Source organism: Elgaria multicarinata, chromosome 10 (genome assembly GCF_023053635.1).
Source record: "Elgaria multicarinata webbii isolate HBS135686 ecotype San Diego chromosome 10, rElgMul1.1.pri, whole genome shotgun sequence".
NCBI lineage: Eukaryota > Metazoa > Chordata > Lepidosauria > Squamata > Anguidae > Elgaria > Elgaria multicarinata.
In genome coordinates, this window is record NC_086180.1 from 4,363,021 (window position 1) to 4,381,283 (window position 18,263).

Below are 18,263 nucleotides of genomic sequence, written 5' to 3' on the forward strand. Positions count from 1 at the left end.
GATATCAACAATCAGAGGATCAAGGAGAGGGCCGAAGTACCTGCACAACTTCAACCAGGATGATCAGGGGTCTGGAAACAAAGCCCTAAGAAGAGAGACTGAAAGAACTGGGCAGATTTAGCCTGGAGAAGACAAGATTGAGGGGAGACATGAGAGCACTTTTCAAATACTTGAAAGGTTGTCACAGAGGAGGGCCAGGATCTCTCCTCGATCCTCCCAGAGTGCAGGACACGGAATAATGGGCTCAAGTTACAGGAAGCCAGATTCCAGCTGGACATCAGGAAAAACTTCCTGACTGTTAGAGCAGTACGACAATGGAACCAGTTACCTAGGGAGGTGGTGGGCTCTCTCACACTAGAGGCCTTCAAGAGGCAGCTGGACAACCCTCTGTCAGGGTGGATTCCTGCATTGAGCAGGGGGTTGGACTTGATGGCCTTGTAGGCCCCTTCCAACTCTGCTATTCTATGATTCTATGAAGGGACACCCGGAGAGCCGGCATGCCCTGCCCAGAAGAAATGGAACCAGCCAAAGTGAAGCCAGAACGAGCCGCAGCCTTTTTCTGGGTCACAGCTATTCCTGACAATGCGGTACATGTATGGAAATGGCATGGAATGTGCGAGGGGAGGGGATTGTTATAAAGGCCAGGGGCCAGCATCCCGAGTGCAGAGACAGAGAGCAGGAAGGAGGGAGGGAGCGAAGCAGGCAGAGGCTGAGACGAAAGCTGAAGGGTGCTCCAGCACAGCCGCGCTTGGCCTGTCGCCCCCTCCCCAAAATGCTGGGTCTCCCTGTGGTGCTCCTGGCCCTCTCCCAGGCCGCCTGGTCCCCCTCGGTGGATGGGGCGCCCCGCACGGTCACCCCCAGCCTCCTGCAGAAGAAGCCGGGCACCACCATGAGCCAGGTGACAGCTCTGCCTGAGCTTGCCTCTGCCTCCCCCGCCACCCCCAGGACCAAACAGGTAAGCGGCACGGCTGGCCCGAGGCCCACGAGCCCCGCCAACCCCAAGACCACCGTCCCCGCTGGCCGGAAGGACCTGGAAGAGCCCCTTTCCACAAACGATGCCAAGACTAGGAGACCCTCCATGGAGGAGGAGAAGGTGGACAAGAAAGGTACCCGCTTGGGCACAGGAGCAGCGGCTGGTGGGGTGGGGGGTGGGGGGCGTGGAGTGGGTGCTGGGCATGGCTGAGCCGAGCTTCGTCCGTTGCTCTTTTCGAATCTTGAGATTTGTGTGCATGGATGTCAAGCATCCATGGGTGTGCAAGCAAACCCACAGGCACTGCATGCGCTATGCACAGCAAGCATTTCGCAAAGGCACGAATGTTTGCAAAGCTAGGAGGGAGCAGTTTTCGAGGGCAAAGCTTCCCCTTCGAGGGCTGGCAGCAACGGTCCTGCCTTTATTTTCCCCAAAAGGAGAAGCAAATCAGCAAAGGAAAACAAAACATTTCAAATGCGGCTCACTGGAACGACGGGATCACCTGGCCCCAAAGTCCAGTCCGGAAATCTGGATTCAGGGGGTGGGGGTGAACCCCGCGTAAACCGTGGTGTGTGAATGGCTGCTTAAGGGTCAGATTGGTTCTCTGGGCGTCTGCCGCAGGTGTGGGCTTGTCTCCTTCTGGAGGAAGGAGTCCCAGAGATGCACGTACCCCCAAAGGGAACAAAAGATTATTGGTGTGGCCATTCACATGATAAGTTTAACTCTCTGGCGTGGTTTTTTGCGCTGGAACCCGGAACATGCGAAGGTGTCTGTCTGTCTGTCTGTCTGTCTGTCTGTGTGTGTGTGTGTGTGTGTGTGTCCCGTGGGCGCTGGGGTTGTTGCTTTGTCGTCATTGTTATGCTGTATTGTGAATTGTGTGTGCAATTACACGCCCTTTGTATTGGCCTATGCTCTGTGATCATTTTGGATGAGGGCCTTCTCTCTCCTGCGCCCTCAAAAAGGTCCCTTTGCCCCTTTTGGACTCTCAGAAACAGAGGAACACAGAAAGCTGCCTAATAAGAATACAAGAACAGCAGAAGAGCCCTGATGCTGGATCAGACCACGGGTCCATCTAGTCCAGCACTCCGTTCGCACAGTGGCCAACCAGCCACCCATGAGTAAACCACAAGCAGGACATGAGTGCAACAGCACCCTCCCGCCCACGTTCCCCAGCAACCGGTGTACATAGGCTTACTGCCTCTTACACAGAGTCAGACCCTTGGTCCATTTAGCCCAGTATTGTGAACACTGACTGGCAGCAGCGGCTCTCCAGCGTTTCAGGCAGGGTTCTTGCCTTGCCTTGCCTGGAAAAACCGGGAATCGAACCGGGACCTTTGGCATGCAAGACAGGGGCTTTAACCACTGAGTTACGGCTTCTCCCTTGTGTCAGTACTTGTAGAGTTCCGGAGCCTTGCCTGTGCCTCATGTGCATTCTCTGGGGTGTGCATTGTGTCTTTGGATGCGCGATGGATGCAGCCCAGACTGGACGCTTTGTCCTGTGCCAGGCTGACGCATGCGCCAGCGAGATTGCGAGGAGTTGTCCGGTGCGCTGATGGGCTGTGACGGTTATGTGGCCTGGAGCTGTACAGTTTTATTTATTTCTTTCTTTAAAGGATGTATATGCCTCCCTTTGATAGCAATATTTCCAGTTCTCCCCATAGTCTGTGTTGTGAGTTTGGCAGTGCGCGGATGTGCTCTGGCATATATGGACCACGCAGCACTCCGTGGGTTCCTCAGCTGACTGGCTAGTATGGTTTACACCTTGCGCTTTGGACGCGTTTCGCACGCTGTGCCAACTGTTGTAATGCGCACGCGTGCCCCATATTTTACACTTATCCGTGACAAGTTGTGCACTTTGTGTGTGCTTCCCAAGTTGGCAATGTTGCATGGAACAGCTCTTTCTGCTGACTGCATCTCGTGGCACTCAGGGGCAGGGCGCCGTGGCGTTTTGAGGCTGATCTAGCTGCTAAATGCTTTGCGATTTTCCAGGTTGCGTTGTGGTACTCCGAAAAGGGCTCTTGTGGCACTAGATGGCTTCAGAGCCCTGGGGTGGTGCAGCTGAGGTCCTGCAGCGGGGTCAGTGTGCACTGCAATGCCAAGAGATCCCACCTCTGCCCTGCTCATTCCACACTTGGCGTGGAGACACACGGCCTGGATCGCTATGACTGGGCTCCACAATTCAAGAAGGATGCAGATAAGCTGGAGCGTGTTCAGAGGAGGGCAGCCAGGATGATCAGGGGTCTGGAAACAAAGCCCTATGAAGAGAGACTGAAAGAACTGGGCATGTTTAGCCGGGAGAAGAGAAGATTGAGGGGAGACATGAGAGCACTCTTCAAAGACTTGAAAGGTTGTCACACAGAGGAGGGCCAGGATCTCTTCTCGATCCTCCCAGAGTGCAGGACACGGAATAACGGGCTCAAATTGAAGGAAGCCAGATTCCGGCTAGACATCAGGAAAAACTTCCTGACTGTTGGAGCAGTACGACAATGGAATCAGTTACCTAGGGAGGTTGCCGACTCTCCCACCCTAGAGGCCTTCAAGAGGCAGCTGGACAACCATCTGCCAGGGATGCTTTAGGGTGGATTCCTGCACTGAGCAGGGGGTTGGACTCGATGGCCTTGTAGGCCCCTTCCAACTCTGCTATTCTATGATTCTGCGGAACTTCCCATCCCCTGGTGTCCCCGGCAGCAGAAGTCTTCTAAAGTTGCAACCTCCCCTCAAATGTAGTCCTGCTTCTTTGCCCTGGGATGGGGCGCACACACCCTGGCCTGCCTGGGTTTCAAGGCGGCATTCCTGCCCTCTAAGCACCCACCTGGCCCTCCTCCCCACCCCGTGCCTTCCTTTGCCTTTGCCTGCAAAAGGGGGGGGCATATTCCTAGAAAGGCCTCCCCTTCTACGGGCCGCGCCGGCCTCTTCCAGGCTCCCACGCTGCGCCTGGTGCTCCAGACTCGAGCTGGCCAGCTCTGCACTTCAGTTCCCTGTTCCGCACAGCGGTCAAAGGAAGGCAGCCGGGGTTGGTGGAGCCAGGCCAGGCCGGCACAGAGCAATCACTGTTTGGGGGCCTCCCGCATCCTGTTCCGCAGCACGACGCTTTCCTAGAGCTCCATAGTGGCTGGCAGGAAGAGAAGGGAAGAAAAGGGGTGCACCGCCACCCCCTCACACACAAGGCTTTGACGCGCCCACCTCCCACAGGCTAAGCACCACCACTCAAATACCTGAGGAAGGGGTAAAAAGAAAAAATATAACCGTTCCCTTATAGCAGAGGGGAAAGGTAAGGAGATTTGGAAAAGGCTTTTCTGTGACTGTAGGCAGGCTGAAGGGTTAATGTAATGTGTTTATTTATGAACTAATAGAGCAGGAGACACAGCCAAACTGACACGTGGCTTTATGGTTGCAAAATAAAGAAAATGTTTATTGTAGTTTACAGTCCTTAGTTCCTTCGAATTCTATTGAAATCCTGCCTATTCTTAAGAATACTGGTAGAAACAAATCTAATAATAACAATCCTTAGTCCCCATGATCTTATTTTCACTCATTCTTCACACAGCTAAACACATTGAGGGGAGACATGATAGCACTCTTCAAATACTTGAAAGGTTGTCACACAGAGGAGGGCCAGGATCTCTTCTCGATCCTCCCAGAGTGCAGGACACGGAATAACGGGCTCAAGTTAAAGGAAGCCAGATTCCAGCTAGGCATCAGGAAAAAAATCCTGACTGTTAGAGCAGTATGACAATGGAATCAGTTACCTAGGGAGGTTGTGGGCTCTCCCACCCTAGAGGCCTTCAAGAGGCAGCTGGACAACCATCTGTCAGGGATGCTCTAGGGTGGATTCCTGCATTGAGCAGGGGGTTGGACTCGATGGCCTTGTAGGCCCCTTCCAACTCTACTATTCTATGATTCTATGATCTACCCTCCAAACCCAATCACCAACTGAACCCCTCAGACCACTCAGCTCCCCCCTATATAGACTCCTCCCCCTTTCCACAGCAGCACTAGCCACATCCACTCAGCCCAACATTCCGCACTCTCTAGACATACTCATGCAGACATACCTGAGGGAATAGAAATGTGGGTAACGCCATAGCCTTTTCATTCACGTGCTTGCAGGGAGAAACAGGAGGACTCCGTCGAAGGCCACTTCACCCGTTACAAAATCCTGCACGGAATTCCGCGGCGACATGAGTGCCGCGTTTCTGCATGCATGCATGCATCTATCCATGCATGTGAGAAACCTGCATGCATGTTACGATCTATGTGCAAGTTGCCCTCTTGCCCGGAATGCGTTCGTTTCTCTCCAGCCCAGAGTCGCTGAGGTCAGCTGCAAGTTCTGGAGCTGCCAGGGGATGGAGGGCAGCGAGAGTGGCCAAAAAGGAAAAGAGGACAAACGAAGGCACAGATTTGCATGACATTTGCATATGCTAATTAATATGTAGAGATGCACATTTGGAGCGAATCACACAAAGGAATTTAAGCAGAAATACAATACATCTGGCTTTAATGGGGGAGTAAAGTGTGAGAGTTGTGTGCTCAGTCTACTGTCCAGGTGCACCTTGCAGAAGATGGCTCTCCATGGCTACTAGCCCTGATGGTTGTGTGCTATCTCCAGTATTCGAGGCAGTAAGCTTGCGTGCACCAGTGGCTGGGGAACATGGGTGTGTCCTGCTTGGGCTGCAGGATGCTCTACGTGCAGATCAGGAATATACAGAGGAACGATCAATCCAAGCTGAGGTCAGAGCACATGCAGTCAATAAGTCAAGAGGGTCGTTAATAACAGGACTAGTCACAATAAATAAGCAAAGGTCAAAACACCATCAACAATCAGTACTTTACACATTCTGGAGGCGGAGGCGGTAGGCAGTCCAAAAGGTCTGTAAACAGGGTATCAGACAAAGGCAAGGTTCAGGGTACGAGGCACAATGGACCAAAGTTGTTGGTCCATCAAGGCCAGCTGATTCCAAATGCAGGCTTTTAAGCCCAGAGCCTGTTGGGCCCCACCCAGAGCTCAGCTGCAGCAATCAAAGCTCTCCTTTCAGAGCTACTCCTGAGGAGACCCTTTCTCCCTGAGGAGACCTTCTCTGCAAGCAAGCTCTCCGCCGCACAGGAGCCTTACTCGCCTGTCGCTTGAGGCGACGTTGCTCCCGGGGGTCAGGGGGGTGCTCAGCCGTCCCTTTCTCCTGGCAGGGATGGTCCTGCAACTACCTACCCTGAGGGCTTAGGCTTCTGCGGGTCTGATGGTGGTCTTGGGTTTGGGGCTTTGGCTTCTGGGGCCTCTAGCTCCTCCTCTGAGGAGGACTCCTCAAGTAGGGGCATGACATCGTGGGAAGGTGCTGTTGTTCCATCGGCTGGTTGGCCACTATGGGAACAGAGCACTGGACTAGATGGACCCTCAGTCTGATCCAGCAGGGCCCTTCTTATGTAGGGTGACCATATGGAAAGGAGGACAGGGCTCCTGTACCTTTAGCAGTTGCATAGAAAAGGGCATTTCAGCAGGTGTCATTCGTATATATGGGGAACCTGGTGAAATTCCCTCTTCATCACAGCAGTTAAAGCTGCAGGCGCCCTGCGCTCTTTTAAATCTGCTCACTCTAGTTTAGCTCCTGCAGCTTTAACTGTTGTGATGAAGAGGGGATTTCAGCAGGTTCTCCATATATGCAAATGATCCCTGCTGAAATTCCCTTTTCTATGCAACTGTTAAAGATATAGGAGCCCTGTCCTCCTTTTCATAGGGTCACCCTACATAATCCAGCCTGTGCTAAGTTCTGAAGAGCAACTCCTATTCCTTTCCATTTGCTGAGTGAAAGCTTCCTTCTCTTAAAGTGTCAGACACACTTTCTATATAATCTCTCTCTATAGTGCACTTTAGATGAAGAGGACACAGTGGCTTTACCCATGCTACAAAATATAGGTCTTGACATCCTTCTGCTCTCTGCCCTGCTTCTTTCTACCAGGAATGCCTTTGGGGCTGAAATGGAAGGGAGGTGTTGCATCCCAGGTCAGTTGGGATGTCACAGGCACTATCCAATAGGTTCCCATGATGCCTGTGCAACCACATTTCAGATAGGACAAACAGAATCCTCCAGCTAGTCTAGGGTGACCCTATGAAAAGGAGGACAGGGCTCCTATATCTTTCATAATTGCATAGAAAAGGGAATTTCAGCAGGTGTCATTTGTATATATGGAGAACCTGGTGAAATTTCCTCTTCATCACAACAGTTAAAGCCTCAAGAGCCCTGCCCTCTTTTAAATCTGGTCACTCTAGTATAGCTCCTGCAGCTTTAACTGCTGTGATGAAGAGTGACTTTCACTAGGTTCCCCATATATACAAACAACCCCTGCTGAAATTCCCTTTTCTATGCAACTGTTAAAGATACAGGAGCCCGATCCTCCTTTTCATAGGGTCACCCTATTCTTATGTGCCCTCTGCCCTCCTCCCCACTTCTTAGGGTTCTTTGAGCAGAATCCAGTGGGTCATTTACACCCCCTCCGGTTCCCTTCTGAAAGTGGTGGCTCCTGCAATTCCGGTTTGTGCAAGCCGGACCCACGCTTACTCGGGAGATTCAGCTCTTCTGAAGGGAAGCCCCCAAATGAGCAGAAACCCTCCTTTCTGGAAGGAGGCAGGTTGACGGAGCGCCCTTATGGGACCTCCACTTACCTGCCTCCTTCCAGAAACAAGCGGTTCCCTCCAGCCAGCATGGCCAAACGCTGCCAACAGCTGTAGTCCCACACATGGGGAGGCACCCCGGTTGGGGAGGGCTGATTTCTAACACACCTGACCCCACGTTCGCTGCCGATCATGACACGGCACATCCCTCTTCCTTCCTGTCTCATGAGGTTTAAGCAGACACAGGTTAGATTACTGCAATGCCCTTTACGTAGGGCTGCCTTTGAAGACGGTTCGGAAGCTGCAGCTCGTGCAAAATGCAGCAGCCAGATTGATTTCGGGAACCAGAAGGTTCGACCATATAACACCTGCTCTGGTCTGCTTGCACTGGCTGCCTGTATGTTTCCCAGCCCAATTCAAGGTGCTGCTTTTGACTTATAAAGCCTTACACGGCTTGGGACCACAATACCTGACGCAACGCCTCTCCCGACGTGAATATACCTGGTCACTACGTTCAACATCTAAGGTCCTCCTCCGGGTGCCTACTCCGAGAGAGGCTCGGAGTGTGGCAACGAGGGACAAGGCCTTTTCGGTGGTGGCCCCCAGACTCTGGAATGATCTCCCTGACGAGGCTCGCCTGGCACCAACACTGCTATCTTTCCGGCGACAGGTTAAGACTTTCCTCTTTGCCCAGGCATATGGTGGCACATCTTAATCACCCACATGTTTAGTGTTTTTTTAACGGTTTTTAATGCTTTATGTGTGTATGTTCTGTGTTTTAGAATTTTAAATTTTGTATACTCGTTTTTATCTTAATTTTAGAATTTCTGTAAACCGCCCAGAGAGCCCTGGCTATGGGGGCGGTATACAAGTGTAATAAAATAAATAAATAAATAAATAAATAAATAAATAAATAAATAAATAAATAATAAAAAAAATAAGGCCAGGTGGGGCCCAGATGCCGCAGCTCAGGAGTGGCGCCCCTGCACCACGATCCCCGGCATCGCCAATTCAAAGCCAGGGTGGTTGCAGGGAGACGGGGGAAACCCTGGCTGTCCAGAGCTGCTGCCAGACGGGGCTTTATTTGCAATCGCCCTGTCTCATTCATGGAATTTCCCCCATGTCAGGGTTGGAGCTCAACGCTCAGGTTCTGCCTTCAAATTGTGTACATGAACTTGCTGGAAATATACAAACAACTCAGAGAACAACAATCAAAACAACAGTAAATTTATTATGACTCCAATGAGTTCAAGGCAGAGTACACTGTTTCCCCTCCCCCATTATATCCTCACAACAACCCTGTGAGGTAGGTTAGCCCAACAGAGAATGACTAATCCAGTCAGCCACTGAGCTTCATGGCTGTGAGGGGATTTGAACTCGGGTCTCTTCAGTGCCTGTCCTGCCATGTAGCCTTTGCTCTCGATCGTGTGGTCCGCCCACTTTTGAACAAGAAACGCAGCTCTTCTATGCTGGTCACACCATCCCCACAAGAAGCCTCACTTTAGAAGTGGATAGACACATCTTTCGTAACAGTCCAAATGAATCATTTGAGAAGAAACGTCTGGAAAGGCCCTCCACTTCTCAGCCAAACATGTGGCCACCATCTTATTCAACAAGCTGCGTCTCCAACTTTGAGCTCCATCACACCAGGGTTTTATCACACAGTCTGGTTTACCGTTTTGCCCCGTGACCCTCTCACGACGTCATCCCTGTCCTGCAGTCATCTCGCCCCTTCCCCTCCATCTTCCGCGTTTTTCTAGGGCGGGGAAAGTGCAGCATTTTTTCTCCATGTGGGATAAAACCGCCCTTCCGTCCCCCTGTATTGCCATCCTCGCGCTATGTCGCAGAACCTCCCTTTTGGGGGGCGACTGCATTGAAGGGCGGTCTTGCGGATGAAAGAGGAGGGCGTGCTGAGTTGCTCGAATGAACTTCCCCTGCTCCAACCCGTCTCTCATTGCTATTTCTCCCCCTCGAAAGGCAGAAACGGCGCCTAATTGATGAAACGCTAAATCGTTAAAACAGTAGGCAACAAAACCAAAGCGGGGGAAGCACCCACATCCATCACAATGTCCATCAACCACAAGAACCAACGAACTGGAAGGGGAAGGAAAGGGGGCAGGGTGGGGCGAATGTAGTGGTGCTTCCAGGAAGCGCGAGCCGGCACAGGGGAAAAGGGAAACAAGGTGAAATAGTGCAAGAATGCCCGTACGTGGAAGTGACCAGCACTTGACGCGCTAATGAAACGGAGGTGGAAATCGCAGATGCATACCAGGGGGGAAAAGTAGGTGTGATGGAGCTCTTTGAGCATAAACAGTGGTGTGGTGGTACATTTCAAAGTGGGGACGTTCATCACGACAGACCTCTTAGCCACAAGGAGAGTCCAGAAATGCAAGCCGAGGTGTTGATCCACAGCAACACACCAGTTCTGGCACTTTTATCTACACCAAGGGACGAGGTTCTAATGGCCCGCTCCAGTCCGAGCCGCCCCGAAATACATTGCAATGCTTAAGGGAAGAATTCATTGTTGCTGGGGAAATTAATTCCCTCCCATCTATGGTGAGGTTTGCAGCTAAGCATAGAGGAACAGGGGAATCTGAGGTGGTCCCTGCTCATCAGAAAGTGTCAGGTGCTGCGGGCCCTGTGTTTCCACCACATCTCCGAGTGCAGCACATCGGCTTTGTCCGCACAGCACAAAACTCCAGATACTCACATCCGGAAAACTTTCCTGGGAGCAAAACTCAGAGATTCTTGCCTTTAGAGATTCTTGACATCCTCCGAGTCAAGAGATCATGTAGACACAAGCCTCATCAAATTTGCAGATGACACAAAATTGGGTGGGATAGCTAATACCTTGGAAGACAGAAACAAACTTCGAAGTGATCTTGATAGGCTGGAGTGCTGGGCAGAAAACAACAGAATGAAATTTAATAGGGATAAATGCCAAGTTCTACTTCTAGGAAACAGAAACCAAATGCACAGTTACAAGATAGGGGATACTTGGCTCAGCAACACTACAAACGAGAAGGATCTTGGAATTGTTGTAGATCACAAGCTGAATATGAGCCAACAGTGAGATATGGCTGCAAGAAAGGCAAATGCTATTTTGGGTTGCATTAATAGAAATATAGCTTCCAAATCACGTGAGATACTGGTTCCTCTCTATTCGGCCCTGGTTAGGACTCACCTAGAGTATTGCGTCCAGTTCTGGGCTTCACACTTCAAGAAGGACGCAGACAAGCTGTAGCGTGTTCAGAGGAGGGCAACCAGGATGATCAGGGGTCTGGAACAAAGCCCGATGAGGAGAGACTGAAAAAACTGGGCAGGTTTAGCCTGGAGAAGAGAAGATTGGGGGGAGACATGAGAGCACTCTTCAAATACTTAAAAGGTTGTCACACAGAGGAGGACCTGGATCTCTTCTCGATCCTCCCAGAGTGCAGGACATGGAATAACGGGCTCAAGTTAAAGGAAGCCAGATTCCAGCTGGACATCAGGAAAAACTTCCTGACTGTTAGAGCAGTATGACAATGGAATCAGTTACCTAGGGAGGTTGTGAGCTCTCCCACACTAGAGGCCTTCAAGAGGAAGCTGGACAACCATCTGTCAGGGATGCTTTAGGGTGGATTCCTGCATCGAGCAGGGGATTGGACTCGATGGCCTTGTAGGTCCCTTCCAACTCTGCTATTCTATGATTCTATGATTCCCCAAACCTGTTATTATTATTATTATTATTATTATTATTATTATTATTATTATTATTTATTTATTTATTTATATAGCACCATCAGTGTACATGGTGCTGTACAGAGTAAAACAGTAAATAGCAAGACCCTGCCGGCTGCATCTGGCTACATCTCCCTTCAGGCTCATGGGCCCTGCAGGCCAGGGATGATGGGACTTGTGGTCCACCACACATCCGGAAAATGCGAGCTTGTGGAAGGCTGATGTAGGCCTTCGATACCAAACAGAGTATAAAATATAAGGGAAGGGGACAATGGAGGCTGGTGGCTCCAATTTCAGAGGGGTGGCACATTCACTCCGGGCTTCAGTCAGAACCGGTCAGAGCTCTAAAGGAGCCAAGCAAGGTGCTTTGCGTCAGAGCCACCAGCCTCCACTGGAAGGTGGTATAGACCAGGTTCCCACTTCCTAAAGGACTATCCTGCTGGTGGCATCTGCCATTTCTACCCCTGACAAGATCCAGTTGGTGTAGTGGTTAAAGTCTTGGACTGGGAGTCAGGAGATCCGGGTTCTAGTCCCCACTCGGCCATGGAAACCCACTGGGTGATTTTAGGCCAGTCACAGACTCTCAGCCCAACCTACCTTACAGGGTTGTTGTTGTGAGGATAAAATAGAGAGGAAGAGGGGGATTATGTATGCCGCCTTGGGTTCCTTGGAGGAAAAAAGGCAGGATATAAATGCAATAAATGAATGAATGAATCAGCAATTTATTTATTTATTTATTTATTACATTTTTATACCGCCCAATAGCCGAAGCTCTCTGAGCAGTTCACAAAAATTAAAACCATAATAAAACAACCAACAGGTTAAAAGCACAAATGCAAAATACAGTATAAAAAGCACAACCAGGATAAAACCACGCAGCAAAATTGATATAAAATTAAAATACAGAGTTAAAACAGTAAAATTTAAATGTAAGTTAAAATTAAGTGTTAAAATACTGAGAGAATAAAAAGGTCTTCAGCTGGCGACGAAAGGAGTACAGTGTAGGCGCCAGGCGGACCTCTCTGGGGAGCTCATTCCACAGCCGGGGTGCCACAGCGGAGAAGGCCCTCCTCCTAGTAGCCACCTGCCTCATTTCCTTTGGCAGGGGCTCATGGAGAAGGACCCCTGTGGATGATATTAAGGTCCGGACAGGTACATACGGGAGGAGGCGTTCCCTCAAATTACCTGGCCCCAAACCGTTTAGGGTTTGGACCCTACTTTGCATCTGTCCATTTCGCGCCATGCCTTTCCCCTCTCGTGGTTGAGCACAGCATTTGGAGAGAGTGTCCCAGCGCCCAACTCCAGCCCAGTGTCTGCAGCCACCCTCGCTGTGGGTATTCGCTTGTGCTGCCTCTCCATTGCACCCGCACTGCACCCACCAAACTAGCCTGCCTGCCGCGTCCTGATGAGGAAACGTAAAAGGGGATGACCGGGTGTGTCTCTGGTTTTGCCTTTTCTCCAGCCTTGAACAAATCTGTCCGCATTAAAGTCATCAAGAAGAAGGTCTTGAAGAAGAAAGGCAAGCCTTCCGCCCCGGAAACAGCCACGGAAGAGGCGTCACGTAGGTATCCAGTCTTGCACCCCACCATTGTTCGTGCCAGGAGCAGCGTGGGGAACCCCAAGAACTGGCAAACGGTGGTGTAGGGGGTTAGTTCTGAAGTAGAGGCACCCATCACAACGGTCCCCATAGCCACGTCCCCAAGGAGCGGCTAAAAATGCCGGCAGCTGTGTTGGTCCAGAACAGCCTTCCTCAACCTGGGGCACTCCAGATGTGTTGGACTGCACCTCCCAGAATGCCGGGGCATTCTGGGAATTGTAGTCCAACACATCTGGAGCGCCAACAGGTTGAGGAAGGCTGGTCCAGAACAACACGCCAGTTCTAGCACTTTGATCTCCGCTTGGAGCAGTTCTCTTTTAACGCTAAGTGGTCTTCACTGCCCAAGCGGCCCCCAAAATAGTTTGCAGTAGGACAGGGAAGAATACATTGCTGCTGCGAAAATTCATTTCCCTCCAGTTGCAGCTCAGCTCAGAGGAACAGGGAAGTCTGAGCCAGGGTAAGGGGTAGGGATGGCTGCCATCAGGGTCCCAGTTAATCAAAAATTGCCAGCCTGGTGCCCCTACAAGCTCTGCCTTTGTGACACCACTGCTTGGTTGGAACCTCCATTTCAGACCTCACAGCAGCCACCAATCCACTCAAGCAACCTTCCCCAACCAGGTGAGCTCCAGGTGAGTTGGACTACAACTCCCATTGATCCCAGCCTGCCAGCCGGGCTAGCTAGAAATGATGGGAGTTGTAATTCAACACATCAGAAGCACAGCAGGCTTAGGGAGTCTGCACTAGGGGGTACACAAGCCCCGAGCCACAACCCCACACCTCTAGATAGGATCAAAAGTACCGGCTTTACAGGATAGAAGAACGTATGTGAATTGCTCTGACAACTGAACAGGCCTGTTATATCTGCTAAGTGATTTTTGGAGCGTGACAGTGAAGAAGATAGCGAGTGAGCTGGGAGGAAAGAGTGTGTTTCTGGGGTTACTGATGAATTATAACATGTACACCTAGTAGTAGTAGTAGTAGTAATACCAATAGTAGCCGTAGTACCTGTAGTAGTAATACCAATAGTAGCAGTGGTGGTCGTGGTAATACCAGTACTAATAATACCAATAGTAGCGGTAGTAGTAGTAGTAGTACCAGTTATACCAACAGTAGTAGTAGTAGTACCAGTAGTAATAGCATTCTTCCATTTACAACTGTGAGTCAAAGGAGTGCAGTCTTCCATTTCAGGGGGCACGATTTCTGTAAAGTAGCTGCCTTCTGTCCCTACATCTAGTTGAAGATTATTTAGCAGGCAAAGGTGAAGCCCTCACACCCCAAGGGGTGATCTGTAAAGAGAAATAAACAGCGACTTGGCCACACAAAGGGTTGGAAATAGAAATGGTTCCTCGGTCTGTCAGACTTCGGCAGACACACACGAAATATGTCAGGCTTTGTTTGTAGTCATGAGGACTAGGGTCTTGGGGCATGATCACGTCGGAGCTTTGATGCCGCAGGAAGCTCCTGAAAGTGCTGACTCTTAGCATGTCACGGGCATGCGCTGCCATGTGCAGCATTCAGCTTTCGGTTCAGTACTGTGAAGCATGCCAGGACCACTGGTTGGTGTGCAAGCCACAGACGCAAGTGTTTTCCAGAGGAAGCACAAGCCCAGCGTTGGAGGGAGCCCTGAACCTCACGTATTGTAAATGTCACACACAGGGCGGGGGGAATGCTCCCACCTGCGCACAACGTGCATCGACACAGGACAGACATTTCTTTGAGACACGCTGGCAAGGCCGGGCCCTAATTTTTAGCCTTTTACATAAAAGGAGCTTTGGATTTCCGAACTCCCAGAGGCCAGTTGGGGCTCCGCGTTATTCTTGGAAAGACAGCTGTTGCTTTTCTTCAGACTTTTGAGGTTTAATGTGGCACTGGGAGATTTGCTGTGCTGTCGCCAGACGAAATGTTGGCAGGACACGGCCTCCCTGCTCAGTGGCAAAGCCTCCTGAAAGGTTGCTGGTAGTTGGGACGGCGGGGGCGGGGGGACGATTCCTGCTGAGCGAGAAGCAAAGAGAAATGCGCCATTCACACACGCACCCAAGAACACCAGTGTCAGACAGAGGGCAGGGTGGAAATTCACAACACCGTCGCCCTTGGAAAGGGGGGCTCTGGCGATGTTTGGATTCAAAGTTTGTTGAAAGGCCAAAGAGCTATGATGGACTGTAAAGCGTATTTCTCTCTTTGCCGAACACGCCGAATACTACATTGGTTGGAAACTGGTTGGTGCTGAAATACCAAACCCAATGGCCTTGAGGATTAGCGGCATGCACAGAGCATGCAGATGTCTTTACACATTTATACTAGGTCTGTGCTCCGCTCCGATTCGGATGACGAATCCAGAGCGGAGCGACCCGATCTGCCTCTGCCAAAGGCGGATCCGAATTGGGTCGGGGAGCTGCGGATCGAGGTGAAGCGGTTTGCCTCTATCCGGAGCTCCAAATGCAGGTAAGTGTGGGGGGAGGGGGCTCACCTGGCGGCGGCACTGCCGCCGCAGTCCATGCGGTGACGGCGATGGAGCCAGGTAAGTGGGCAGGCGGGAAGGGGGCTTACCTGCCTCCGTCACGGTTCGGCACAGGCTTCAACTGAGGCCCAGGCCTCAGTTGAAACCTGTGACGGACTGCGATGGAGGCAGGTAAGTGAGGGGGGGCTTACCTGGCTCTGCCACCACAATCCATGCAGCAACAGAGGCGGAGCCAGGTAAGGGGGCAGGGGGAAGGGGCTTCTTCGGCTCCCATTTTGTCCCCCCTTCCCCACTTAACTGCCTCTGCCATCCACCGCGGAGGCAAGTAAATAGGGAAGGGGGGCAAAATCTCAATCCGCCCCTCCAGATCTTGCTCAGAGGAGTGGAGCGGGGGAGGGTCGGATTGACCCTAAGCGGTTCGGGCCAATCCAAAAGTTCTGGATCAGGCCACGAAGGGGTTCGGGGGGTCCATGCACAGCCCTAATTTATACTCACAAAGCCAGCAAAGGGAGGCTTTGGCAAAGGGGCTGGAGTGAAGCGTTTGGGAAAGACGGCAGCTACAATCCCAAAGGAAGAGGCTGCAATCAGGACCCGGTCTTGGTGCAGCCCTTTCACGGAAATGCGGGAGGGGAGGGGAGACATGTGCTAAAATGCGCAATCATACAAGCCCACTCCCACATTTCCAAATCCAGATTCAGCCTCTGCCACCACAATGACACATGGCGATTCTACAGAACGTCCTGCGTTTGGAACTAATTGTGCAATGTCAGGGTGTCTCTTCCTTGGAATTGCTGGCTTTTTAAACGGGCTGGGCTCCTGCACTTTTACCAAGGCCCCGTGTGACACGCAGGCTTCTAGCTTTTCCCGGCACAGAGGTGCCGCAGTGGGCAGCCCGTTCTTGCCGGTTGCCCAGCTTTGAGGGCTGCAACAGCCCTGCCTCCCCCACTCCACCCCCTCCAAAGATTGCCGAAATGTGCTTGTTCTGCATAATTCCTCCTCCAGCAGCTGCGCTATGGAAAAGGATCAGGGACCCTGGAAGACGTGTCTCCTGCCAGCTTCTTCCCCAAGAGTGCGGTTGGACTTTTCATCCCATTTCTGCCTAGGATCTCCTCCGAAGCGTTGACTCACCCAAGACTCATGCAAGAAACAGCCGTGTGCGGTTTCCACGATCCCATTACAATTGAAGACACACAGGGAGGGAGGGAGAGAGAGAGACTTTGACTGTCTCCTCCACCTCCCCATGTCAAGACAGCCCATAAACTAGCCTTCCCTTCCCCCAACAAGGTGTGTTGGACTACAATCCCCCCCCTCACAAGCCAGTCGTGTTGGCTGCAGGATGCTGGGAGCTGTGGTTCATCGCATCTGGAGGCACAAGAGTGGAGAAGGCTGCTATAATCTAATACCCATTTTATTCGCCCAGCATGGATTCTTTGCAGTTAAAGCAGGCCAGGCGCCATCCAGAGGGTGAGAGAGAACCAAGGGTTTTTATAGGGGGAACCCTAAAAGGGGGGTGTCCCAAAACAGCCCTGTGAAAATGAAGCATGTGACCACAAAGTGTTTTGGAGGGGGCAAGGAATGGAGTATTGTGGGACAGGGCATGGCCGGCTGGAACCATGGAAAAGAGCACTTTGTCCTCCAACCCTTTGTTTTATTTCATTATCTATCCGCATTTGAACCCTCTTCTGCCCCTGTGACTTGGGCTGGGTACGAATAGTTTTAAAAATGCACCAAAGTTCCACACAATTCAACCGTCTGCTTCCCAAAAGCAAACAGCGAGATGTCTCTGGGAAGCCCACGTGACAGCAGGACAACTGCTCTCTTCGTCCACAGCCACCAAGGCCCTGTGCCACACGGGCTGGGGAAGTTGGGAGTTGGAGTCCAACACATTGCAAAAGGCTGAGCCGGAAGCTGGTGGGTGTTCTCACGTCATCACAGGGCAGTGGATTTCACAAGACAGCTGTGTGAAGAAGGACTTCCCTTTGTCCTGATCCGATGAGCCGCTCTTAAGTGGGGGGGGGGGGCATATTTTTTCTAACTGGGGTAAATCACAGCTTTGGGAGGGGGGTGATTTTCAGTGGGAACGTGGCAGCAAAAGAGGGTTTAAACCCTCCTCCTCTTACATCATGGGCCACATGTGGCCTGCCATAGCCATTTCAGGGGCCCACACTCTTGCTCTGCAGCCCTAGAAAGGGGCCACTGCCCTTGAAGTCCCAGCCATTCCTAGAATCACTGGGATTTCAGCCGTGGTGGCCACATCTGGCAACAAGAGAGTGTTGCAGGCATAGCGTGTTTCATTAGGGTGTGCACCTAGGGATGTTTCTTTAAAGGTGAACATTTATTGACTATTCAATCATAAAGGACTTTTTTTATTCATTTATTTATTAAACACTGTAGACACTGAAGCCATACTACGCGTTCAGCTTGCCTGACTGTGGGAGGGCCATTGCAGGTGAGGGGAGGATTGAGGAGACGCTTAATGCTTGAGACATTAGGGTGTGCCTAGGCACACCCGGCACACCCCTTGTGCACACTTATGTGGGCAGGGAGGGCAATGCGCCCCCTGAGGCCTGAATGATTCCTGGGCCCAGTGCTCTTCAACATTTTTATTAATGATTTGGACGAGGAGGTGCAGGGACCGCTGATCAAATTTGCAGATGATACAAAATTGGGTGGGATAGCTAATACCCCGGAAGACAGAAACAAACTTCAAAGTGATCTTGATAGGCTGGAGCGCTGGGCTGAAAACAACAGAATGAAATTTAATAGGGATAAATGCCAAGTTCTACTTCTAGGAAACAGAAACCAAATGCACAGTTACAAGATGGGGGATACTTGGCTCAGCAACACTACAAACGAGAAGGATCTTGGAATTGTTGTAGATCACAAGCTGAATATGACCCAACAGTGCAATATG

The 18,263-nt window shown here is 51.2% G+C and overlaps 1 protein-coding gene across 1 annotated transcript in view; it reads left to right on the forward strand.

Moving 5' to 3' along the window:
* Window positions 1-687: 687 nt before the first annotated feature.
* Window positions 688-18,263, forward strand: part of CPXM1 (carboxypeptidase X, M14 family member 1) — a 44,757-nt gene continuing 27,181 nt past the window's right edge. The window contains exons 1-2 of the mRNA XM_063135222.1: window positions 688-1,106; window positions 12,757-12,855. Of these exons, the coding sequence (XP_062991292.1) occupies window positions 773-1,106; window positions 12,757-12,855 (433 nt within the window). The 5' untranslated portion in view covers window positions 688-772. The remainder of the gene's footprint in view (window positions 1,107-12,756; window positions 12,856-18,263) is intronic.